Consider the following 25847-nt stretch of genomic DNA (forward strand, 5'->3'; position numbering starts at 1 on the left):
GGAAATAAAGGATAGCAGGCAGTATGAAGAAGAGAAATGAAAAAAAGGTGAGGGGACAGCTAGAAAGGACATAGGGAGTGGTCATATATACACTATTTACAAAGGCGAACAATAAAGTTGTCCAGGTTGTGCGCGTGTACAGTCAAGGATGGAAAGTAAAACACCATATCTGTTTTTGTCACTCCTTTATATGCTGTATACAAAAAACTAAAGTCAGAGAAGGTTCTAGTGTAATTGAGAAATCTTATGGTTCAATAATAAAGGGCTGAGAGGAGAGCATTAAGGTGAGACCTCCTAACCGAGTAAGGCAAAGAGATCTGGTTTCTTTTAGGTTATTTTCCCCTCTGATATTTGACGAGTCTTTGGCTCATGTAAAAGTTTTGAAATGATATCCTTGTACATATGATTCAAAGCATATTTAATAAGCTTGCCGCGGTGGCTCAGTGGCTATGGTGCTCGGCTGCTGAAATGAAGGACGTGGTTTCAATCTCGGCCACGGCGGTCGCATTTAAAAGGTGGTGAAATGCTAGGGGCACGACTAGTGTGGGATATCTTGTACGTTTGACAACCCCAGATGATATAAATTATCCAAAGCCGTCTATTATAGCGTCCTTAACCATCCAAGTTCCTTAAGGACGTTAAATCCGATAAAACTAAACCATTCGTTTTAATATCGAAAAAGGTTTTAATAGATCTATTTCTTCCTGAAGTCCTTTAGTTGTTCAGTTCAGCCCACTTATACCGGTGGCCGGTGTAACGAACACTTGCTTATCGTGAACGAGGACTATTCTATCTCCAAAATGTGCATTCGGGTCATGGCAATACATCTCGGCTACAGCAAACAATGTCTGCCGCCGCATTTGGTTACACTGAACGAGTAGCCATGTAAGGTCGCCCCCGGTGTGTATAAAAAAACTCGTGCTTCTTGCAAGCGCGGTGACCTGAGAGCGGTGACCAAGCACTCTGTCCCCTCCTTTGTGGTTTTGTTTGCTAGCACTTGAATTTTCCACGCTAATAGCGTCTCTCAGCCACCGTGGCATCACCCCGAAAAAGACATGGTGAGCCAAAAAAAAAAAGCCCTGGTTTAAACGTAGTTAAACCAAGTAGGACGTGCGGAAACTTTTGCGCACAGATGGAAGTTGATGGACACGACGACGTGCAATGCACAGCGAGAGAGTGTGTTGCAGTTTAATACGAGGCGCGATCGGCTGCGGTTAGAGCATAGTGCTCTCGTGCAGTGGCCAGCAAAGCTGGTTTGTTCGCACCGCCGCGGGTTCGAAACCTTGTCGTGGCAATTTTCTTTCTTTTTTCTGCTGGTTGGCCAAGGTCAACCGCAAAGTCTTGCGAACCACAAGATTATTATTTTGGGTTTTACCGTGTCATACAGTGATTTCGTAGTTAATACAATAAAAAGACACTATTGAAACTAGATAACCGTCGCCCAAGAGCGCATCGATGCCCTTAAAAGGTCAATCATAGCTTGCCTCTGTGCCGGCTGGGCAAAGCACCCAAAGTAGATGCAGAAGACCTCTGGGTGCGAAACAGGGGCCGAGTCGAAATCTTAGTTAATGCGCACGATAAGTGTTTCAACTATGGTAGCGATTTGAAAAGATTGATTTCTTTGGTGGACATGCAAATAATGTGCTATGTGTCTCTTTCCCAGTCGGCTGTTCACACCTTACGTTGCTACTACACGCAAGCAGCGTGCAGAAAGCCCGAAAGCAGCTGTCACATTCCGAGCACACGTGCGCTTCGCTGCTTTCGAAACTGCATGGGCCAAGGTAAGACAGAGGAGGCTGTGTACAACCGACGTTATCGCAGCCACGTGATTTTGATCGACGCGTCGGGTCGTTAATGCACAGCTGACCGGATGTCGCCTGAGATGACTTCATTCGTGCGGACGCCAAAATCGCACGGCTTTTTTGTGGCGAAGTCATCGAACCCGGCGGAGCAATTGCCAGTAGAATCAGCAAGGTTAATCCCACCTGTAGCTTGTAAGAACCCCAAATCAATTCCTCAAGCCGTAGAACGGGAAATACGAGCCCCCTCACGGCCAGGAATCTGGTTAAGCTGGTCGACCTCCCATTAGCGGCCGTGAACGATACAACACTGATTAGTTATATCATGTCCAGAAAAGTACGTTGTTGGCAACAAGGTGCAGGAAAGCTTGCAAAGTGCCGCTGCATGATCTACTGTCAAGTATACTCACATAACGTAATCTTTAAGTAATAAACGCTACTTTTGTGGGACTCTGAATTTTAGGGTGTGATGTGGGAAGTCCACTTACTACGAACATCAGAGACAACGAACGCAATTTGCGTGACAGCCAGGTTCCTTATAAGGGGGCTCAAAAATGCAATGTTAGGCTTTAAGGGGTCATGGTCGCTGAATCGCTATGTTTAATACCAGATTGTCTTGAGGGTAACAAATTGTTTTTAAAGGAGAAGTAATAGAATCTATTCAAAACTTTTTCTAAAGTCTCACCAATGATTGAGTTCAAGGCTAGAATTGGTGACTGACTCAGATTGATAATTTCTGTTTTTTGTATAGCAGTCAAAATCACCATAGATATCTTCTAAGGTTGCCGAAATTGCTCGCCGTAAAGCTGGGATTAAAATATTTCAAAAAGAAAGTTTTGTGTTTATAATGAACAGCTGGAATAAAAATCGTCGTTCTTCAATTTTCACCAGGGCAACATGTTGATTTAAAAAGGAAGATACTAAAGCCACTTCCTGAGTAAACGAAGCGTCGGCCACTTCAACCTTGAAGCTTGTATTTTCACCTGAACTTGGGACTATCCCAGGTTCATCATCGTGTTATATAGTTGTTTTATAATGAAGTCAACCGATTATTCTGGGGAGTTGGTGATTATGTTCTGTTCTATTCATTTCCAAGGTATTAGAACGTTTTTTGTTTAATTTTTCGCAAGGCAATTTATATAGAAGTGTGAAACTGATATTATTTTTATTACTTGGCAAATTTTCTTTACTGATCGAGTTCGTTGCAGTTGAGAGAGTTCTGTTATATTTTTATTATAGTCGGAAGGAAAGAGCGAACCCATGGCTTCGCGGAACAGCTGCGGCCGGCGATAGCGGCAGCTTCCGGCGAGCGTCTAGTGTCGCAATCGACTGGAGCGACAGCAGTGTAGGCGGCAGGCTGGCAGCAGCAGGGTGCGAAGAGCCTTGGGTACAGCGACAGAGACGGCTTGTCGCAGCCAGTGCTGGCACTGGTCATGACATCCCCGCAGGAAGGGAATCAGGAAGTAGTTAGGTGAGCGACATTTTTTCATGCGATCCTTTGCAGTAGGCCGTTGAGTCGTCTTCACGAGACGAAGCGGCTGGAGTTCGATATTAGTGCACCGACTTAGCTTCATTATTAGTTCGAAACGCCAGCTGTTATCAAGAGTTACTTGATTTTGGAGCAGCCCTCAGCATGCGTAAAGTGAATGAGTAGATATTTCTAGTTCGATAACGCTGAATTTAAACTCCCGCACTTGAAAAACGTGACAGTTATTCCCAGTGGCTTTCTGCTCTGCAAGCCAGACCACCCGTTTTGTTTTGTTTAATTTAGAGAAAGCAAATATGCTGTTACAGGAATTTAAGTTTAGCAAAATATACTGCCCGCTTGACTTCTCAAATATGCTCCCATTCGAATATGCATGCAAAAACCGCTGCTAATATAACCAGCAGAATTTCACGACTGGAAGTAAACACAATGCGGAAAGGGGGTCAGTGCGCCTTTAGGCGCAAGCCCGGCTTTTCTTCCGCTGTACTTGTTGTTCTCTGCTCCGACATGCGGGACAATCACGTGAGTCAGATAGGTAGTATACAAAGAGGAAAAAAAAACCAATGGAATCTGACGACATAAAGCATCGGGTTTTTTACTTATACTGCCAGAGGAAACTAAAATGATCGAAAGCGTATCGACAACAAGCGTTCAATATCCAGTGGTGCCTGTTGTGTCGGCTGGCGCTCATGTCTATAAGAGCACTCTGCGAAGTGCGCATGCGTCGCTAAGTATTAAAAGCAGAGTGCCGCTTGCTAGCGGCTCTCTTTTCTTGCCCGAGTCTCAACCCACAAGCATCGGTTAATAAACGTCGTTCACCCGGAACTTGTCTGATCCTTTCGACACGCCTGGGCGCAAAACGTAACAGTGCCAGTAAGAAAAAGATACAAGCTTTTGAAAAAGTGGTCATTAAAGTTGCAATGCTTGAGCCTGGGTACTTCCGGTAGTTAGCCTGCTATGCTTTCCTTCTAAACCCTCTCTGGCGTGGTTGATAGAGGTTTATCACACAGGAATCTCGTGTGGTTCTTCAACTGTGTATAAAAACGGCCGGTGAAAATGACAGATGCAAGGAAATGACAGAGTAGGAGCTACACAAAAAGCAAATTTGGTTCACAAGCTTACAGCCCATTATCTAAAGCCAAGAACGGTCTAAATCGTCCGCGATGGTTAAGTTTGCTTCAAAAAGGTGTTTAATCTTGCATTTTTGCATTTTGTTAGCATGATGCCGTAAAATAACTCATTTTTTAGGTGGGGAGCGCCTCAAGCTGTACATTCTACTTAAATTCGTTTTCTCATTAAAACAGGGAGCGAGTCACCAAATCACACCAATATGACACATGGGATACCTACGTGTGGGCCACTCCACAAGAAAGGTGAGCAATGCTTCAACAACGTTTGCGTTCACTGGCCGGCAGATAACTGTAGTCACTTTGAGAGGAAAAAACAACCATTAAAAATGAAGAAATATGCGTATAAGTGAACTTCTGCAGCAGACTGAAACAACTAAAATACTCCGATCCTGTGACGTGAAGGCCCGGTGGCATTTCTAAGGAGAGATCTTCTGCAGCAGACTGAAACAACTAAAATACTCCGATCCTGTGACGTGAAGGCCCGGTGGCATTTCTAAGGAGAGATCTTCCATTTTCGATATAAAGTTCATGAATGTAGCGAACGCTTTGTCATCTACATGCGTGTTGCAACTGACCAATGAAGACAATCCTTCATCACCACTGTACCCTGCTCGTGCCACATGGCTGATGGGGAGACCAGTGAGGTAGGGCCATACAACACCACTTGCAATTGAAGTACGTCCGGGATTCTTACCACGAGCTGGTGAGACATTTACGTTACTTTATTAACGCGCCAGCTCTTATTGTGGACATTCCCCGTTTCTCCCAGTTTCTCCGAAGATATGCCGAGTGGGCCTCACAATACCTTAAACTTATTTTTAAAAAATCGTTGCACACCCATTGTGTACCACAAGATTGGCACAATGCACTAGTAATTCCGGTGTTTAAAGGAGGCAACCGAACTCTTGTAAATAACTACCGCCCAATATCTCTTACATCGATTTCTTGTAAACTTACTGAACATATTATAGCGAAGCATATCTTTCATTACCTAGAAACAAGCTGTTTACATTGCCCTCACCAACACGGATTCCGAGCAGGCCTTTCCACCACTACACAACTTGTAGAGACAATTCACGATTTGGCAATGACGATTGATGCGAAGCAGCAAATTGACATAATCGCTGTAGATTTTGCCAAAGATTTTGATAAGGTGCCACACAATAAACTAGTTTTTAAACTGGAAAGAGCTGGAATTAATATGAATATTGTAAAATGGATTAAAGCGTACTTAGGAAATCGTAACCAGGTGGTCAAAATGGATGGTCATGTGTCCGCCTCACTAGCCGTTCTTTCAGGAGTTCCACAGGGTTCTGTTCTGGGACCGTTGTTATTTTTGGTGTATATTAATGATATCTCTGCTGTCATGGAACAAAATGTACGACTGAAGCTATTCGCAGATGTCTGTTTAATTATTCCACAGTTAGAAACACGGAAGACCAGCTTAGAATTAACAACTATTTACAGGCATTAAGCGAATGGTGTAAAAAATGGAACATGGAAATAAATTATTCGAAATCAACGTACATGCACATTACAACGAAGAAATCTGTTCTTTCGTTCCCATATTTCATTGGTGACAAGTGCTTGGTAAACATAACTCAGTTTAAGTATCTAGGAATGACAATAACGCAAAATTTATATTGGGGCACACATATAGAAGAGGTGTGCTCTAAAGCACACCAGAGGTTATGTTTTTTGAGAAAAAGATTGGAGAATGCTACACGAGATGTAAGACTATTTGCATATAAAGCTTTTGTGAGGCCAATACTTGAGTATGCGTCAGTAGTATGGAGTCCTAAACAGAATTATTTAAAGAAACAATTAGAAAGAGGTCAGAGATACGCAGTACGCTTTATTTGCTGCCGATATCGAAGGACAGACTCAGTTACAGATATGCTTTCTTCCTGTAACCTGGATTCATTAGAAATACGTAGAGAAAAAAAATCGCCTAAAGCAATTATTCCAGATGCTCCAAGGACAGGTAAACATTCAAAAGGAAACATACATACAAGCGCCAGGCAAACGAAGTTCTAGAACAAATCATAGCCGGATAATTCAGCCGTACTACGCCCATAGTGAAGCTTTCAGAAATTCCTTCTTCCCCCATGTAATTGAAATGTGGAATGACTTTCCAATGAGTGTTGTAGAACAGAATGATCTGCATGAATTTGAGCGATCTCTGGATGACCATCTGCTTGAAAGTGCTATTTGATGCTTGAACGAATGTACTGTCTTCTGCTGATGTATTTAGTGATTGTGAATAATTCTATTTTCTAAGAAGTTTTCATAACCTCCCTGTAAGGACCCTCGCTTGAGGGTTAACAGTATTGTTAAATAAATAAATAAATATATGCAGAACTGGTCATTGTGTACTTAACACTCATATATCCCTGGGAGTAATCATACCACTCCTGACGCAGTGGTGCAGCGGTTAAGCAGTGCGTGAGTGGCCTGGGAGATGGCAGGTGCCGCCATGGGTGCAACTTGCGCGTTACAGGTTGCCCTTCCAGAGAAACCTCGCTCGACTGATCATTAATTTAACCTACACCTGCCAGGTTGCATGTGGAAGCGATCTTTGGCAACACACACACACACACACACACACACACACACACACACACACACACACACACACACACACACACACACACACACACACACACACACACACACACACACACACACACACACACACACACACACACACACACACACACACACACACACACACACACACACACACACACACACACACACACACACGCACGCACACACGCACACACGCACGCACGCACGCACACACACGCACGCACGCACGCACGCACGCACACACACACACTTTAAGTCAATTTAACTTAAGTGGGGCAAGTTGAATGTTAACTCAAATGGCAGTCATCTGCAGGCCTGGTTTCTGTCTAGGTTAGTTTTTTTAGCTTGTCTATTGCACGGTAAACAAAGAGTTACAGTGTCATATAAAATGTCACAGATGCTTAAATATTTCCTACAAAACAGTCATTCTAGGTCAGTCAGAGAAAAAGGAAATAAAATAAAACAAACACCCATGATCTGCATTCAGTAGTTGCTGAAGGAAGTGGAAATGAGTGTGCCCCTACATGTGACAGATGTTTGGGCCCTTACTACCCTCTGCCCTCTAAATGATTTTGGGAAGAACAAGTTCATCAAGAAAATTTTGCCGAAAAACAATCACGGGGCAAGACAGAGAATCCCTAGAGCCCTTTTCGATAAGGACGCATGACTCTTTCTGAACGAGAATTCGGTTCCTAAACTTTTTTCAACTCTCCCAGCATTATAGGCCCCACTGGCAGTTAATCGCAGTTTGTGGAAATCCGCTTTTTGGCTCTGTGCGCAGGAAACTGGCCGAAATAATAAGCGAAGTCCTGGAAAAAAATCTCATCTATGGCGATGACGAGCTGCGCAAAACCATGGCGGTGCTGAGAAAGCTAGGAGTGAAGGATACACAGCACTTTTCACACATCACAGCTGAAGACCTTCTTGGCGAAGGAATGCCGCTCGTGACGGCACGAATACTCATGAAAGAATTCGGTGAGTGCATCATATACCGTTTATAATTTTTTATACATGGTTGTTGAGACACTCGCTATAGCATGCAACGTAAAGGAAACATCCGTGTAGCTTTAACGAGTTTAAGCTCCAACGGTAGCCCGCGTAGCTACACGGCTACAAATGATACAAGTGCTAACATACTTTTGCGCATGCTAGAGCCTGTGGCTGATTCGTACATGTCGAAAGAACAGTTTCAGTACCCCAACTGGTCCACGGGTAACTTGAAATCAGGTGAAGGAATTTGTTTTCATGCCACGTTTATCCATCAACCAAGCCGGCGAATTGGCCATGTATCGACATGTGCTGGCGAATAGAGTGCAGAAAGTGCACGAAGAACAGATGTATCAGGAGAAAATATGATCTCGGATTACCACAGTACTTAATTTCGCTCAGATAACGGGCATATATAGCGCGTTTCAAGTAGCTTGTAGGAAATCTCATGAAACGCCAAAGCGGTCTATGAATTTCAGACTTGTACGCGGTGCATCGGCATTGAGGGGCCGCTGAAAGCCACCAAACAGTCGATGTCGACAGTGTTGGTCCCTCCGACCTAAAAAGAACACAATTTTCGCATTCAATAGTGATTACTCGCAATTTGGGTGAACAGCACCAGTTGCCAACTTGGCGTATAACACCGAAAAATCATGTTCAGCCTTAGTCGAGAAATAATAAAACGTCGTCTTATATCGAACTCGTTTTGCCTTTTTCATATTGGAGGCACCTGTACAGTCATGTGGGCTCATGTCTGCCTTAGGTCTTTGCTACGAGAGTGGTCGACATTCGGCAATTCGAGTTTTCTTTCGGGTTGCTTAATATTTCTTTAGTGAAATGCAGTAGAAAAAAGTTTGCCCTTCTGTGAAAGTCACCACGTTCACGATATTGCAGCATACTGGGAGAACGAAATGCATATGCACAGTCCTGGTCAAAAGTTTTAAGGCCACAGCGCTCAGCTGCAGCGAAATTAGTGTTCCGCAATGCTTCGTGTAGGGGATTATTCAAAACACAAGTAGGAAGCTTCTCTGCCGCAAGAAAAAATCTTCTGCTGGCATTTCAAGGTCATTCGGTCTTTGATAGTGCCATAATGGCTATGTGATGGGGCTGAGGCGAAAAGCCTTTGTTCTTAAGACTTCTGACTAAGACTGTACGTGAAGACGAGCCTTAAATCGACAGCTACTTTGCGGAGCCAGGGCCACTGCTTTTGTTTCAACCGTTAAATATTAACTAGTAGAATCGAACTTTCTATGCTTTATTTATTTTTTTATTGAGACTTGCCTTCGGATTCCAAGTCTTTTTCACGTGAGCATATTGCAATGTAGCGTCTCGACCTGATGTGAACTCTTGAGCCGCACATACCTTACTAGTGAATCCGACCAGTACACATCATCAGAGCTGCATGATTTGAAGATATTGTCACGAGGTGGTGACGGGAACTCCGCCGGGGTCACGTAGCACCGACTGGGTCCGGTCTTGAGGAAGGCACAGAGCAGATCGTAAGAGAATACTTTAATAGGCTGGCTTACGCCCACTAAGAACAGCTCTGAAAACTCAGCGGCGGCGATAGCAGCCAACGTGCTCGGCGGTCGTCGACTAACAGAAGGCCCGCCGCTCTTAGCCGTGCTCAATTTTAAAGGCGGCAAGGAAAGTTCCAGAACATAGTAGGCACACTTGCGCGAGGCTAAAAAAAATCGAGATAACTCTGGTCGCGTCTCGCGTCCCAGAAAATTGATAATGCGGCGTGCCTGCCGCGATAAGAAGATCCCCCAAGCGAAGCAGCGCCGGGGGGTGACTGAGCCAAAAGTTCGCCCCGCGAGCGAGAGCAGCAGGTTCCAGACAAAAAGCAAGCTTCGCGGCAATATTGTAGCGCACATGACAGCGTAGATTTCAGCCCGCATGGCCATTAGATGTTAAAACCAAGGAGCGCTGTCGTAAACGTCATGGTTTCATTGCTTGTCAGAACTTTTGCGCTCCGTGGGTTCTTTCACAGTCGATTCCAGTGAGAAGTAGGGAAAAATTGACTTTTCGGTATCCGTTTCTTTTCTAGCAGGAGCTTCCGGCAGTGAGTCGTACTGGGAATGGTAAGTCATTCAATCGTTTTTATAAGGCGTGCCCCTCATTCTCCGCCTGATACGTGTGTCAGTTCAAGAGCTTCTTTAATACTGTATGAAATAAGCCGGATGCCCAGAAATCGCGATTTCTGAAAGCGTGCACCATCGACGGGTGACAGCGAAACATCCTGAAAGAAGTATGATGAGAGCGTTGAACAGTTCAACAGATAATATTAAACAGGCAATGACGCTTCCAACACCCTTGGCTGAGGCAGTCTTCTTGAAGAATAGGAGGAAGGCCAGGAAAGCGGTGGTCCCTTCAAATGTTACTTGTCTTTTATATACCGATGCCAGTCACAAAGAACGTATGTGTGAGCGTCGGGTTTGTACGATACTCAAAGGATTTCCGAGACACTCAGATTGCATTCGCTTTAATTGACTTGCTAACTGAGACAAACAGAGACCACCGACCACTCTGGCTCAGGTGCTGTGGAGTTTGCGTCAGACCGCAGAGAGTGTTTTCACTCGAGGCGGCCTCATCGCGACAGACCAGAAATGCAAAAGCGGTAGTGTACACTGATTTCTCTGCATGTTAAAATAGGTATTGCAGTAGAACACGTTCTGGAGCAAGTTGGTGCATAGCTTGAGTAGATGAAGCGCCGAAAAACACAACACACAGGTAAATAATAGCACGAGACAGCCGCTCCTCGTGTTATTCTTTACCTGTGTGCTGTGTTTTTTTTTTTAGCTTCATCTACTCGAACTCATGTTAAAAATACTTTGCAGACTCGTATAAACGCTTTAAGAAAGAACAACAGAAGAAGGCTCAACAACACCGCATGGTTGTGTCTCGTTCTTTCAGTGACGCCTGAGTTTTAGCGAGTTTTCGAGACCATCATGCTTTTTTATCTAGCCTACCTTTACACTGTACTAATTGAAGAAGTATGGTATTATATTGTGTGGTGTAATGGTATATGGTCTGGTAGCGTATGACAAGCGGGGATTGATGTCCCAAAATTTTACAAGGACAAAGGTCCACACGAATAGGGTGAGCGGATCAAAGGATATGTTGTCGCCAATACTAGGAATAAGTTTTTAAGCGAGGTTTAAATTGAATTTCTCCGAAAAGTTAAAAATTTTTACATGCGGGAAATGCCGAGCCTTCTCCTGGATATTAGATTCACTTTCGTGCCCTTCAAACTAGGATATGCAAGTTTATTATCTGCGCTGCACCAAACATCATTATGTTCTGATCTTGGTTACTGAGTCTGGACACTTTTTTGGGGTTTGTGGAAACTGATCTCCTATTCTATCTGTGAATAGTATTTCTAATATTTGTAATAATTTATAACACGATAGTTTGTATTGCAATTATGAAGGCCGGCATTTATCTCTTCCTTGAAGATTACCTGTATTTGTGCGGTTTTATGTTTTGGATCCACAACTAGCCCCGGGTGCGTGTCCGAGTACTCTTTGTTAGTCCTTGTTTTTGTGAAGGTAATGAATCCCATTTAGTAGCATTCAAAGGAACAACCATTCAATAAATCTGATTCGCTCGGGTAGCAGCAGTAACTTAGCAAGTACGCTTGTAACCAAGATCGCAAATTGAGCTAGATTGTGAAAGTGTGTGCTCGAAAACCTTTGTGTCCAAATGGGACGCGACACACCGAAGTATCACACAGAAGCGTTGTCACTGAAAGGGAAGTTTTGTTGATAAAATGCGGCATTTTACCTAGTTTTACAGCATTCGCGCTGCTAAAGAATTTTGCTGTCTTGTTCAGAAAACAAGAGAGTGAAGAACTAAAATATCCCGCAACTCATATTCTATTGCTCGTTTCCTGACTTGCAGAATGATTCAAGGACTTGCTTTCGAAAGAAGGCATTTGTGATGAAGGCAAACAGAAAGCGGTCCGGCATTATAGTCGCCTTCAGTACTTAAGTATCATTCAGACCGAACGCGCTACATTGTTGAGCCGTAACTGCTAGAGACAATTTTGCTTGATCGCATTTGGAATTTTATTGGCTGATTTTAATGAAAGAGAACTCGCCGGGCTTACACTTGCCCAGGCAGGGGACCTAGTGCGAACAAAGAAAGTATCGTGACACAAACCGCTCAGTCAATTGTAGAAACTCGCAAACTCGCAATAATGAAAAATGAGATGAATCTGTCAGTTACGGCGAGTGAGCAAAAGGAAATAATGGGCGTTACGGTAAAAGAGACGAAAAAATTCAGCTTGGGTTAGACAAAATTTTAGAGTTGACGACGTCCTGGCTTAAATCATAGGAACACTGAACAAATTGAAGTTGGCCTGTATGGATACTTAGCGACATTTATTAGCAAATGCGCTACTTTACATCAAAGGGAGGTTTATTGTCTAAAAAACGCCATGATATAAAAAACAGGTATCACCGCCACCGGCCGTTTTCAGAACGAAACTGTCGTGACATCGCCAGTCAAATTTTTCGTAACTGATCTCAGAGGCTAGGCTACTGTACGGTTAACTTCCAGTGGTGATCATGAAGTACTTGGCTTTGATGCAACGAGTCTGAATTCAGGGGTGAGGCAAGAATGTCTCTGTTGTAAATAAAATTGCTGGGCAATGAATAGATATCATGCATCCGGCCAAATCTCAACATAGCTAGAAAGAATGAAAAAATGTTTACTAGGAACAAACTTTATCGGGAGTTTCTCTCAATGTTCCTTCCAAGGTGCATATGCGAGACGCTTGCTAATGACTATAACCGAGAACCACTTACTAGTAGACTGAATGAGTGCACTCTGAGGTGAAGGGAAACGTTGTTAGAAATACCATCAATTTAGCTAGCGTTTAAGTTAAGCAATATTTCGAAATGAAGTCACAACAATTAGTGCAGAGAAAGGATAACTCGAGATTAAAACTAAACCCAGAGCATGATGGTGATGATAATGGTGATAGCAATGGTGATAGTTTCTTTTTATTTCAGGCTCATCAACAAGGCCTCTGAATTCATTGGCAGTCCAGTTGGAAAACTTCTCATATTATGCGCCGAGACTGCTCTCAGCATTTTTATAAAGATGATCATCATTGATAAAATATAAAAAAATTTGAGCTTCCCCTTATAGCACTAGGCGAAAATGGCTAACCTTCCCGTCTCTCCATTTCGCACATGGCTGCTAACTGTATGGGAGAACGCTGATGGCGTTGTTATCGGTAAATAGGGCTTACTGTCTGGAAGGTGTACAAAAGTGAAGGACTAATAATGGTGCTGCTTTAACTACCAGCAAATAAAGTAGGCTGTCTGATTCGTACAGGACATCGTAGGATTGCATGCAGGTACTTAATAAGTAACTGCATTAGCGTGTTTTGAACTATTCTAGCGCGCCGAACTTTCAAGCTCCTCTCAACTTTAGTTCGCAATTTACGCAGCCGCGCTGACGCTCTCTTTAGGCTCGCCCTTCCAGAAACCGTTTGAGACTGGCCATCACAAGCATTTCGCTTTCAGTTGTTATTTTAATTGACGGGGGTGCAGAAAACTTTATAGACTTGTTGTTTCATTGGGTGTAGATATATATATATATATATATATATATATATATATATATATATATATATATATATATATATATATATATATATATATATATATATTGCCGCGAATATTTGCAGTGTTTATTCGTTTTTCAAATCTGCCACGACCACGCTAGACGCCATGCTGCCCAACGTTACAGAAGAAGAGAACGTCGACGTTGCCGCCTACCTTCAACGCGCAGAAGAAGCTCGAAGGCTTGCCCGATTACGGATCAAAGATCAGCAGCGGTCCGACACCAGACGCTACAACCTACGAAGACGCAACGCGGAATACAAGCCAGGCGAACAAGTCTGGGTGTGGACGCCCATTCGCCGCCGTGGATTGAGTGAAAAGCTTTTGCGCCGCTATTTCGGCCCGTACAAGGTTCTTCGTCGGCTGGGTGAACTGGATTATGAAGTCATCCCTGACGCAATGACTGCATCCCAGCGACGCCGCGTACGACCAGAAGTTGTCCATGTAGTCCGTCTGAAGCCGTATTATGCGCGCTAAAGGCCGCTGCATTTCCATGCTCTATTTTCGCAAGATCCGTTTTTTTTCGCTTACTAGTCGCATTGTTTGTTTTAATGCATCGGGTCGATGCTTCTTTGAGAGGGGAGTAATGCCGCGAATATTTGCAGTGTTTATTCGTTTTTCAAATCTGCCGCGACACCACCTTATCGATTTGTTTGCGACGCAAGACGCGACTAGATTTATCTCGATTGATCGCAGCCAGGCAAAGCTGATTCTACGTTGTTCCGGAATGTTCTAGTAACTTTGCGACCTTTATCTCGAATGTTCGCTATCAGCTTTAAATTGAGCACGGCCGACAGCGGCGGGCATCCTGTTCGACGACCGCCGAGCACGCTTGTCGCTTCGCCGCCGCCGAGTGATTCAGTCCATTTTGGGTGCAAGTCAGCCCAATAAACAGTTCTTTTAGAAGATCCTTTCGTCCGTCTTCATCGCTGCCTCGACTGCCGTCACCACTACGTGACAATATATATATATATATATATATATATATATATATATATATATATATATATATATATATATATATATATATATATATATATATATATATATATATATATATTGTTAAATGATGCAATTACGAAAGTTGTTTCCTCGTAAGAAGACCGACAGATGTAGGTAAATGTTGAGAAAATTGTTTTTGTGGATATTACTCACTAAATAGTGCGAACTGAAGTTCAGGTGCTTGCCTAAAAATATTTTTCTATCTTGAGTAACAGAACACAAATACCTTGGCGTGTGGACAACTAACCTCAAGTGGAATGAACACCTTTATAAGTTTAACACTAATGACTGTCGTAAATTGTTTTTCCTCAGACTCAGAAGAACCTTCAAACTGTCCACATGCCCTGTTCACTCATTAGCATGCAACACAATACGCCCAGTACTAGATTACATAGCCCCTATTTGGAAATACTTTACGGAAACTACCACCGAATGGCTCCAACGGGGGCCGAGAAAGGCGGCTCGCTTCATTTACATTAACTTCTGCCGCGCCTCAGTAACAGAACTTTTAAAACGAGCCAACTTGCCCGCACTAACAGATCGTTATCGGGTTTCGGGACTAAGATTAATGTATCAGCTTGTAAATGGACATTTCGATGTTAACCTCTCTAATATAATGTAATTTTATTCTGGATATGGCACAATGCAGAGGCATCAACTAACAATTACAACATTCCGCGCAAGAAAAAACAGTTGTTTTAAATATTCCTTTTCTCCCAAGACCATAACAAAGTGAAAAAACTTTTTATCAAAGTTACTCACTCTTTCTTGCCTTTCTTTGCTGCTTGTATCTTGATATTCCTTCAAGCTCAAATATGTATTTTTCTTTATACGATGTTTTATTGAATAACGGCGTTGTTTGTCTTGTTGTGATTTAAGCTGTTTACTTTACTTTGTTGTCACTCTGTTTTGTCCGTGTGTTTATGTACGGATGTCTTGTATTTCCACGCTGATGAAATCCCTTTTTATGGATGTTTTATTGAATAACGGCGTTGTTTGTGTTGTGATTTAAGCAGTGTACTTTACTTTGTGGTCGTTCTGTTTTGACCCTGCGTTTACGTACGGATGTTTTGTATTTACACGCTGATGAAATCCCTTTTTCAAGGTATTTCAAGATACTTCAAAGATTTTATTTCTTCCATACGAAGAAAAAGGAAGCTGAGGCAAAAGGCTTATAGCGCCTGACGAGGTCTCAGCTTCCTTGTACAGTATGAACTACAGTGAAGAGGTAAAAAAAAATTGAACATGTACAAATCAAACAAACATTCAACACTTTACAGAACAAAGCAAAGAGAAGGAGGCTCACACATTGCATGAAACGTGATCACGGCGGAGCAACAAACATGACATAAAACCAGGCTTCGCTTGCGCACAGAAAACAAATAGGTGAAATAAACAACACTTTTCAACCCTTATGGATGTTTTATTGAATAACGGTGTTGTTAGTGTTGTGATTTAAGCAGTGTACTTTTCTTTGTTGTCGCTCTGTTTTGTCCCTGCGTTTACGTACGGATGTGTTGTATTTCCACGCTGATGAAATCCCTTTCTATGGATCGCAGTGTCTGTAAATAAAAAAAAAACTGTGACCTTGAACAGCCGTCTCTTGGAAGTCCTTTGCTGATTCCACGACTCCCCGCTTGGAAGTGGCACTCAAGTTGGGACGACAAGAGAGCACATTAGGTTGTAGCGCACCCGCGGCATGGTTTCTCTCAGCCTCACGTCTTAGAGCGTAAGCTCTCCTTAGCCCGTTCCTCAGTTCCCAGCCGTAGGCATCGTCAGCGTCCGCAGCGCACCCTCCGGTGGCTGGTGGCAAACTGGGGATATGGAGATTTAACGGCAGAGGAGGTAGATGGAAGATTTACTAAGGATGGAATGGCGAGAGGGACACCAATGTCGCCTAACAGAGTTTAAGGGTGGGAAGAATTGACAGGGAATACGGCGTGTCACGCAGTGATCGCTGGGTTGGATGGGGAGAACGGAGGAGGAGGAGGAAGAGGATGAAGAGGAAAGGCAGTGTATAAAAATGCCGGACAGACTGCGCGCGGAAGGGCATAGTGCACAAGGCGACGCGTGTTGCATTACATGCACTTGGGTATTCTAGGCGAGCTTACGAGTTTAGAAAAAGAGTAATAAAAAATGCCTTTGCACGCGCAAGCGGTCACGTGACACACTAAAACAGTCCTCTGAGTTTTTTAAATTCAAACCAGCATACCGGATTCGCATATGTTCTTGGTACTATAAGGTTCAGGACATAGAACTTCGAGACCCTAGTAGACGGTTGCTGTGAGCTTATAAACATAATTTTTCGCAATAGCGCGCCTAGTTATTGATATCATTGGAAGAGTTCTCAAGTATACTTTTGGTAGAAAAAGGGTAATTAAAGTAATGGTGCATTAAAATTAGGGACCACCAGAATAAGCAACGTTCCCATATGGCGGTGAACGCCGACATGGGTCAGAATGAGTATCAGGATTATTCTTACTGGGTATCAAAAGAAGAACTGTAGACAGCTCTTCCCGGGCTACCTGTTTCCTAATATCTGTGGGGATTTCAGTCACTCTACGCGATTCCATGTTTACACTGAAAGGTAAGCAAAGTAATATATTGACACGCCGTGCACCGCGGCAACTGGCTACATACTTCTTATTTTACCGGTAAAACTGTATGTAATCCGTAGAGGGAAAAAAAAAGAGAATTCGGCAGACTGATGCTAGGTGGCGTACCATACCCAAAAATTCTGGATAAAAGAATATTTTAACGGGAAAGAGGTTATGAGCACAATTTTTTCATATATTGCAAGATTTCACTATGGCAATCAATACTGCCGCCACCCTTTTGTCGGCAGCCTTGCATTTTTTTTACTTTTAACGTATTATACGCAGATTTAAAGATTATCAGTATTGGAATGGTTCAAGAGAGCGTAGTGTACACATATGCTCGAATGTTTAGAGATTTTTGAACAATGAATCACTACAGTTGGCTGCGCGAGCGTCTATAAACCTTGGTGGTCTTGCAGAATAAAGGGAATTGTTACCGCTGCGATCTTCTGTTTGCATTCTTTTTAACTCCACGTAGCCTCAGCACAAGTGGCGCACTCTAGTTAGGGACACGAAATGTACTATATATCACAGCAGCCGAGCTTCTTCTCGGGCGTAATCCTATTGTGCTGCAGACACTCGCATTCAGCCCAAAGCTACCCGCTTCCAAAGCATGCCGTGTTGCGTACCACACAAGAACGTACGCGCACCTTCGAGTGCATACGAGACTCTTGCTGTGCATTTCCCACCGTATTAGTTGCAAACTGCTTGCTCAGTTCATGCTGCCTAAGGGAGATCTAGCGGTAGTAGAGATTAAAAACTTTAAGGCATAAAAAAGCTCACCGCAGTATGCTAGGGGCTTAATCATTCCTCTAGCTCTCTGTCGAACATTTACATACCTCGAACAAAACGCAGTGCAATTCAACACGCGCCATGACCTACCAAAAATTTCGTGTTTCTAGCATGCTACACTCCTAGTCCGAACTATCTTCTGAATGTCTAAAACACGCTGATCGCTGAGCAGCTTATTACTGTTATTACTGCTGAGAAGCTGATTACACGCCTATTAGTATCACTGTCTTCTTCCTGGAAACCTGAACCGCGCCGTAACGGAAGGAAAGGCTGGAGTAAAAGATAAAATAGAGGAAGAGGTGCCGTAGTGGAGGGTTCCAGAATAATTTCGACCACCTGGGCATCTTTAACGTGCACTGGCATCGCACAGCACACGGGAGCCATTGCGTTTCGCCTCTATCGAAACTTGGTCGCCGCGGTCGGGTAAGAACCCCAGTACTCCGGCTGAGTAGCTGTGCGCCCTAACCATTGAGCCACCGCGGCAGGTACAAATGACACGTGCCATATCCCGGCACCGACTTCAATCTCCTCCTCTACGTGTGGCCGCACCTTGACTGTGCTTTTGACGAAGCCAAAGGAGGGCGCTACAAACCCTTTAAACTTGGCGGACGCCTTGGCAATGCCCAGGCTGGTTTGCGATATCACAAGGACATCCTCGACATCGCTTGGCACGACTTAGTGATTACTTAGAGAAAACGCCACCCGCGATGCACATTTACACTTAATCGTAACGTTTTCCCATTCAGTGATGACACTTCTGATCATTACTTTAGGTCGTCACTCCGGTTTGGTGACTTGATATGATGTGAAACCATATTACGAGTACATGATATGCTTTTTATATTCTCTCTCTCCTTCCTCTTCTCCACTCCTGGTGCGGCCTCAGTCGGCGATTGATTTTTGTCGCCATGGGCTCTCTATTCGACAGATATTTGGCTTTAACTGAGGAAGACGATCTAGATGCTCATACAATGAACGATAATCTGACATCCATCATTACGGAGCGTGCAGTAGAGGTAGGCGGTAGGACAGTTCGACAGGATACCGGAAAGCTATCTCAGGTGACGAAAGATCTGATTAAGAAACGTCAAAGCATGAGGGCGTCTAAATCTACCGACAGAATACAATTGACAGAGCTATCAATGTTAATAAATAAGCGCAAGGTAGCCGACATAAGGAAGTTAAATATGGAGAGGATCGAGCATGCTCTAAAGAACGGAGGCAGCCTAAAGGCGTTGAAGCGGAAACAAGAAATAGGTAAAAACCAGATGTATGCGCTAAGAGACAAGGAGGGCAATGTCATTAGCAATATGGATAAGATAGTTAAAGTAGCCGAAGAGTTATACACAAATCTGTAGAGTAGCCAATGTAATCATAGCGTTAATGGGAGAGACAGTAGCGCAGAGCAATATGTCATCCCGCCAGTAACAAAAGAGGAAGCGAAGAATGCCTTAGGAGCAATAGAAAGGGGAAAAGTAGCTGGGGAGGGAGGATCAGGTAACAGCAGATCTGTTGAAGGATGGAGGAGAGATTGTTCTAAATGAACTAGCCACCCTGTATACGCAATGCCTTATGACCTCAACCGTACCAGAAGCTTGGAAGAATGCTAAAATTATCTTAATTCATAATAAGGGAGATGCCAAGGACTTGAAAAACTATAGACCGATCAGCTTACTATCTTTTGCTTACAAGGTACTTACTAAGGTAAATGCTAATAGAGTTAGTGTAACCTTAGACTTTAATCAAACAAATGATCAAGCAGGCTTTCGTAAAGGATATTCCATAATAGATCATATTCACACTATCAATCAGGTGATAGAAAAATGCGCAGTATATAACCAACCTCTATATATAGCCTTCATTGATTACGAGAAAGCATTCGACTCAGTGGAATCCTCAGCAGTCAAACAGGCATTGCGTAATCAGGGTGTAGAAGAGCCTTATGTCATAATGCTGGAAAATATATATAGCAACTGCACAGCTACCATAGTCCTCCATAATGTCAGCAATAAAATTCGAATAAGAAAAGGCGCCAGTCAAGGAGACACTATCTCGCCAATGCCATTCACCGCCTGTTTACAGGAGGTATTCCGAGGCCTGAATTGGGAACAGTTAGGAATAAGAGTAAATGAAGAATACCTAAATAATCTGCGATTCGCTGATGACATTGCCTTGCTAAGTCACTCGGGAGGTGAACTGCAAAATCATGATGAATGAGCTAGACGGGCAGAGCAGAATGCTGGGTCTAAAAATTAACCTGCAGAAAACCAAAGTAATGTTCAACATTCTAGCAAGGGAACAGCAGTTCACAATTGGTAGTGAGCGCCTGGAAGTGGTAAAGGAATACGTCTCCTTAATGCAGGTAGTGACAGCTGATCCGGATCATGAGAGGGGCATAACTAGAAGGATAAGAATGGGGTGGAGCGCATATGGCCGGTTCTCTCAGATCATGAATGGCAGTTTACTAATTTCCCTCAAGAGAAAAGTGCACAACAGCTGTATCTTACCAGCACTCACCTACGAGGAAGAAACGTGGAGGCTAACGAAAAGAGTTCAGCTTAAATTAAGGACAGCGCAGCAAGCCATGGAAAGAAAAATGATAGGTGTAGCATTGAGAAATGGGAAGTGGGCAGAGTGGGTGAGGGGACAAACGCTGGTTAAATATCCTAGTCGAAATCAAGAAGAAGAAATGGGCTTAGGCATGGTATGTAATGCGAAGGCAAGATAACCGCTGGTCCTTAAGGGTAACAGAGTGGATTCCAAGAGAAAGTAAGCGTAGCAGCGGACGGCAGAAGGTTAGGTGGGCGGATGAGATTAAGGAGTTAACAGGAAAAGGGAGGATGACGCTGGCAAAAGACAGGGTTGATTGGAGAGACATGGGAGATGCCTTTGCCCTGCAGTGGGTGTAATAAGGCTGATGATGATGGGCTCTTTAATGCTTGAAGCATTATAAAATATGAAGCCTATTCGAATCGCTTTCTAGTAGTGCTCTGTTTTCCAGATCGTACTTAGCCACATAAGCTGTTTCTGCGATCCAGCTACAAGCCTTCCTTCTTCGCGCTTTTATAATACATCAAGGGTCAACAGCCATGGTGAGACAGCCGGGAGAGATAATACACAAACACGGGCGGAAAGAGCCTCTCGCTTGAGTGTCTGGCATGTTTTCCCGTTCGAGCCACACGCAGCATTCATTCTGCCCGCCTGACATTCTGTATACTCTATCATTCCTCCCGAGCGCCGTTATCGCGCGGAGAGTTTGCACGATGATACGTAGCGTGCTCGACAATGCTCAGAATCGCAGGCAGAGCAAGCCGCGCTTGTGTTCTCAAAGCATCAAAACGTGCTGCCTGAATACGATAGGTTCAAGGCAGAGGGGCGAGCCCTTTCTGTGTCCCCCATATTATTATGAAAGTCCCGTCATGCTTCACCGCTTCTCAGCGATACATCTACCGTCCCGGAGCGCCCGTCCTCCACCGCTGTAGGTCCGCAAGGCTGTCATGGAGGAAGGCGGGCGAGAGCCGCCTCTGCATCGGGTGCGTCACCTGCTGACAGGCGTCAACTGGAGGCCGACGAGGTTCGTGGACGACGTGCCGTACTACCACACGTGTGGCCTCTGCAATGTGATACCCAAGAAGACGATGCTGCTGCCTTGCTCTCACGTGCTGTGTGAGTCCTGCCACAAGGGAAGCCTTCAAGATGAACAGGCAGATGACGGTGCGGGTGGAGTGTGTCCTCTGGACCGGAAGCAGTTTAAATCGCGCCAATGTGCCAGGATCCAGCTGTCCGAGAAGAAAGCGAACAGTTTGCAGGTGAGAAACCGATTAACTTAAGCTTCCTCGATGTAGGTTATGTTGCAAGAGATTGGAGGTGCCAGTAAAAATTGCAAATATTTTATTTCTACTAACCGTCCTAGAGTATTGCTTGAAGCCCAAAGTGGTCATCAGATTTCCCACAGTGTAAACAGCGCCTGTGTTCTGCAATTTCGGACGAGAAGATATGCAGAGTCGCAAGAAAATCGGCAGATGCAGTGGTTGCGAATACGCATTCTATCGGAACAACCGTAAAGTATTTTTAATTTTGTCAAGGCGGTGAGTTTCTTGGTCTACTTGCTGTTCTTCATCGTCCTGTCAAATGTGAAGCTCGCCTTGATAACATGAATAAACCATCGTGCTGCCTACGCGATTATGTAAAATCCGTTCAGTGATGAGGCTCAGAGGCTCGTGGCAAATTATCTTCCCACTATCTCATAAAACAAGCACTACTGTTACTCTGTACACGTTCACGAAAAGCTGTTGAGTGGTAGATATGAAAGTTGGTTGTTGAGAGTGCACTTAGCATTTACCATCTCTTAAAGAGTGTTTTCTGTTCAAGCATAATTTAACCTTATTTGAAAGGCTACCAGAGTGCTCAATGCACTAAGCTGGAATAAACGATGTTTTGCTACATAAGAAGATTATTCCTCGGTGCTTACGTTGTGAGCTTACTAAAGCTCAGCCCCGAAATCATCCAAGTAGAGGACTGAAATTTACCAATTCCTATAACAGATCTCTGGAGATTTCGGCTCACATCTTATGAAACTGAGGAGAGAAGTACTAAAGCCTTGGTTAACGCCTGGCGTAGAGTATTGACCTCAACGCTTCCACAAGGAGGGCCATTATGTGACATGTAACTCAAATGGCTCACATTGTGGAGCCGATTCATTTGCTGTTGTAAAACGAAGAATTTTCAAGGCAAAATGATTTCTGATGCACTTGAAGACCACACTTTCAGAGAACAAGCTTCAGGTGAGACTGGCAACCACACAGCGTTGTAAGAAACTGGTGTGTGAAGAAGAAGACGGGCATTATCCTAGCCACCCTGCCATCGCTCCGAGCGAGAGCCTGCCCACTCTGACAGACTACAGACCGTTTCGCCATCGCCTAAGCGCTGATCTTAGCCCCCGTTACAGGTGTAACGATAAGAAACAGGAAAAAAAGCAGGAATTGGATAAAAAAAAGTTTGCAACAACTTAGCTAAACCAACTACTGTACGATTAGAATCACTATTTGGATAATAAGAAACCGGAAGCGTGGCAGCAAATAGCAGATAATGAGGATTATTCAAAAGGCAGCGAACTTTGCAGGACAGGATAAGATGGAAACTATAAAGAGAAAAATCAAGACCGTTTTACGACCGGGAACCTAATGGAATACTGATAATGAGTTTAATGACCGTAATGAATATAATGGTGACCTCTTGTTTCGTTACAGGTTCCAGGAAAAGGGCATGGAGATTCCTAACTGGTCGTGTGGTGTAGGGTTGCAAAACATAGGCCTGAGCGTTGCCGGAGTTTTGGTTGGCGTGGGCAATTTTTATGAGTCTATTATTGTGGCTCTAAAATATCTGCATGCGGAGGTGCACGCACGCGTCCCAGCCATTGGTGTGAGCAGTGGGGAGCATGACGCTGTTGGAGGCACAATAACGCACTCACCCTTTTGCTCACTGAGTTCCCTATAATTGGCCATGCTCAATAATGACGTTTCTCTACTGTTCTCGTGCTGCGTCTACGCTTCAAATCAGCATGTCCAGCCATGGTGCAGTGGTAGGGTACAATTTCTTTTCTCATTGTAGAGTAAGGGTAAAAGTTTTAAACCTCTTCATTGTTGGAAAATCACCGGTAAGACCACTTTTGGATAAATTATCTACAAATAAATGGTGCATTGCGAGGAGCGCATGGAGGAATATGCCAACTCAGTTGAAGACGATTTTCGCTGGAACTGCAGATATGTGTTTTTAAATATTTTTCAACATGGCCCGCCAAGTGTTACTCCTGCCTCTGTCTGGAGACCCCGCGGCCGTCCCTTGATGCCAGGCTTCGACGCAGCATCCAGGAGCAGGTCGCCGACGTTTTGAGCTCCAGCTCTCGGCTTCCACCTGTCACGCTAATACACCTAAGTCTGGCACCCATCCTTCGCGCCGCTGGCACCGCCTCGCCACGCCGTCATGAACGCCTGGCGCACCCAGGACAACTGCCCCATTTGTTATGCCTGTGGCTTTCCGGGCCGCAGCACCCGGATTTGTCTCAAACAAGCGCCGAATTTCCGTGAGAGGGCTCGCCCTTTCCGCGACTACCACGCGCCTCATTCTCTAGCCATTTCATCCAGCCCCTCTGCGAAGTCCTTCTATCTAGACTGTTCCTCCTGGTCTTCACTTCAGTCGCCTCATCTCCGTCGCGAATCTTTCTTCCATGCATCACCGCGCACTCATTCTCGCCCGGAGGAAGCTGCAGTTGCGGTGGCAAGAACTGCGCATCGAGCAGCTGCAGTGCTCCGTCCTCTGCCGCCAATGTTGTCGGAAGTGTTTGTCGATGGCGTCGCCCTTCACGTCCTCGAGGTCGCGGGGGCTGCTGTACTTGCTATTAGAAGAAGCACGCGACTCGGCTTGAATTAAGATCGTAAATTAGCTTTTGAAACTGATTGAAACGTCATTCGAGCGGAATGAGTATGTTTACTTATATTAAATATTTGGTTATCGGCAATGCAAAATAACTGCCTTTGTTGCGGATTCTGTCAAATAATAAACGCACCTACCTCAGCCGGATCCGATCAGGCTCAATTCGAAGCGGACCGTAAGCTCCGAAATAAAGTGCTTAAGAAAATGATGCAAGAATGCCGGTTTAAACATAGAATAAAAGCGGGTGACGATATACATATGCTAACTCCATTTTCGATGCGTATAGAAACAGTATAGATGACCCGATTCTATTAATCACAACGGAATAAATACCTAGAGGCTAGGAATATAAAGGGTATTTCTCTATTTGGATTAAGCATTGCGATTTATTCGTGTTTAGTGTCCATGAGCGCTCATGTATGTCGTCGCGTAGTCGAAAAATACGACAGAGCCGGTCCCAAAATAGAAAAAAACTTTTGTTGTCCCGTCGTTGCGACAAATTTTTCTGTAGTATTGCGAAGTTTTCTGTCGCTGCGGCAGAGCTGGCCCTGTCGTTACGACAGAAGACTGGTCAGGACTACACAAAATGTTGTTACCGCAGAAATTTCTGTTGTCAGGTCACAAAATACTACAGGAAATTGTCTTGTGAAAACAAAATTTTTCGTTGTGTTTTTAGTAGGAGGTGCACAGAAAATTTAAGAGTGCAGTTACTGCGTTGACTGGCGGAGCTCAGCGCAAGCGATGAGGTGAAATCTGCGGTGTACAGGTGGCTGCAAGAGTCAATCGGAGAAACTTGTTTCTCGCGTTATCTCAGCTTTGGGGATAGTGGTAAAGCAAATGCGTTGAACATCTTGTGGACTACATTGCCGGCAGAATAATCAAGGCTAATCCCACCTGTAGCATACTATAACTCAACTCAACTACAGTCGCAAACGGTAACTTCCTTTTTCCGTCGTGATTAAATTTCTTAGATATATAAAACTAATTATGCATATCCTTCAATAAGCAAATGCGAACGGTAGTGCGACCAGTTCGTTCTAGTTTCACTCTCCTTGTGATCTGTATTTCCCGTAAGTTAGAGACGGCAAGAAAAAGAAAGAAAAATAATGGTGCCTTTCCCGCACCACGAATTCACACAGCATGTTTAACCAATTGAAAATAAAAGATTATGGGCCGAAGCCTATAACACTTTTTAAAATAGAGAGAAAGTATGTTTTTACCATGAACGATTGCACAGCCACGAGCGGGCATGGATGGATGGAAGTTTGTCTCAAAACAGCTGCGTGGTTTTATGACGTTGATTTACCCTGGGCGATTGATTTCTTGCAAACGAAAAAAGGTTTATGTGGGTTTAACATCCCAAAGCGACTCAGGCTATGAGGGACGCCGTAGTG

At 44.0% G+C, this 25847-nt stretch overlaps 2 protein-coding genes across 6 annotated transcripts in view; both read left to right on the forward strand.

Annotated features, from left to right (window-relative positions):
* Positions 1 to 23552, forward strand: part of LOC144106345 (uncharacterized) — a 42249-nt gene extending 18697 nt beyond the window's left edge. For 3 of the 4 annotated variants that reach the window (XM_077639119.1, XM_077639116.1, XM_077639118.1), the window contains one exon: positions 23271 to 23552. In XM_077639119.1, the coding sequence (XP_077495245.1) occupies positions 23271 to 23517 (247 nt within the window). In that variant the 3' untranslated portion in view covers positions 23518 to 23552. The remainder of the gene's footprint in view (positions 1 to 23270) is intronic. The other variant, XM_077639121.1, reaches the window with a different exon arrangement.
* LOC144108850 (uncharacterized) lies at positions 3144 to 10128 on the forward strand. Of its 2 annotated transcripts, none has more exons than XM_077642072.1 (4): positions 3144 to 3270; positions 4590 to 4658; positions 7789 to 7982; positions 10045 to 10128. In XM_077642072.1, the coding sequence occupies exons 1-4, from the start codon at positions 3233 to 3235 to the stop codon at positions 10080 to 10082; spliced, it is 339 nt and encodes a 112-aa protein (XP_077498198.1). In that variant the 5' UTR covers positions 3144 to 3232; the 3' UTR covers positions 10083 to 10128. The 2 variants fall into 2 exon arrangements, with proteins under 2 accessions (XP_077498198.1, XP_077498200.1); XM_077642074.1 differs by having other exon boundaries at positions 10048 to 10108.
* Positions 23553 to 25847: the final 2295 nt, after the last annotated feature.

This window comes from Amblyomma americanum, chromosome 10 (assembly GCF_052857255.1).
Source record: "Amblyomma americanum isolate KBUSLIRL-KWMA chromosome 10, ASM5285725v1, whole genome shotgun sequence".
NCBI classification, from domain to species: Eukaryota; Metazoa; Arthropoda; class Arachnida; order Ixodida; family Ixodidae; genus Amblyomma; species Amblyomma americanum.

What these genes read in the sequence shown, in the direction of transcription:
- LOC144108850 (XM_077642072.1), top strand. Translation starts at nt 3,233, where the DNA reads ATGACATCCCCGCAGGAAGGGAATCAGGAAGTAGTTAG. An exon ending in GGGAATCAGGAAGTAGTTAG is followed by an intron (nt 3,271 to 4,589) that starts GTGAGCGACATT and finishes TCATTAAAACAG; the next exon opens with GGAGCGAGTCACCAAATCAC. An exon ending in TGGGCCACTCCACAAGAAAG is followed by an intron (nt 4,659 to 7,788) that starts GTGAGCAATGCT and finishes CTCTGTGCGCAG; the next exon opens with GAAACTGGCCGAAATAATAA.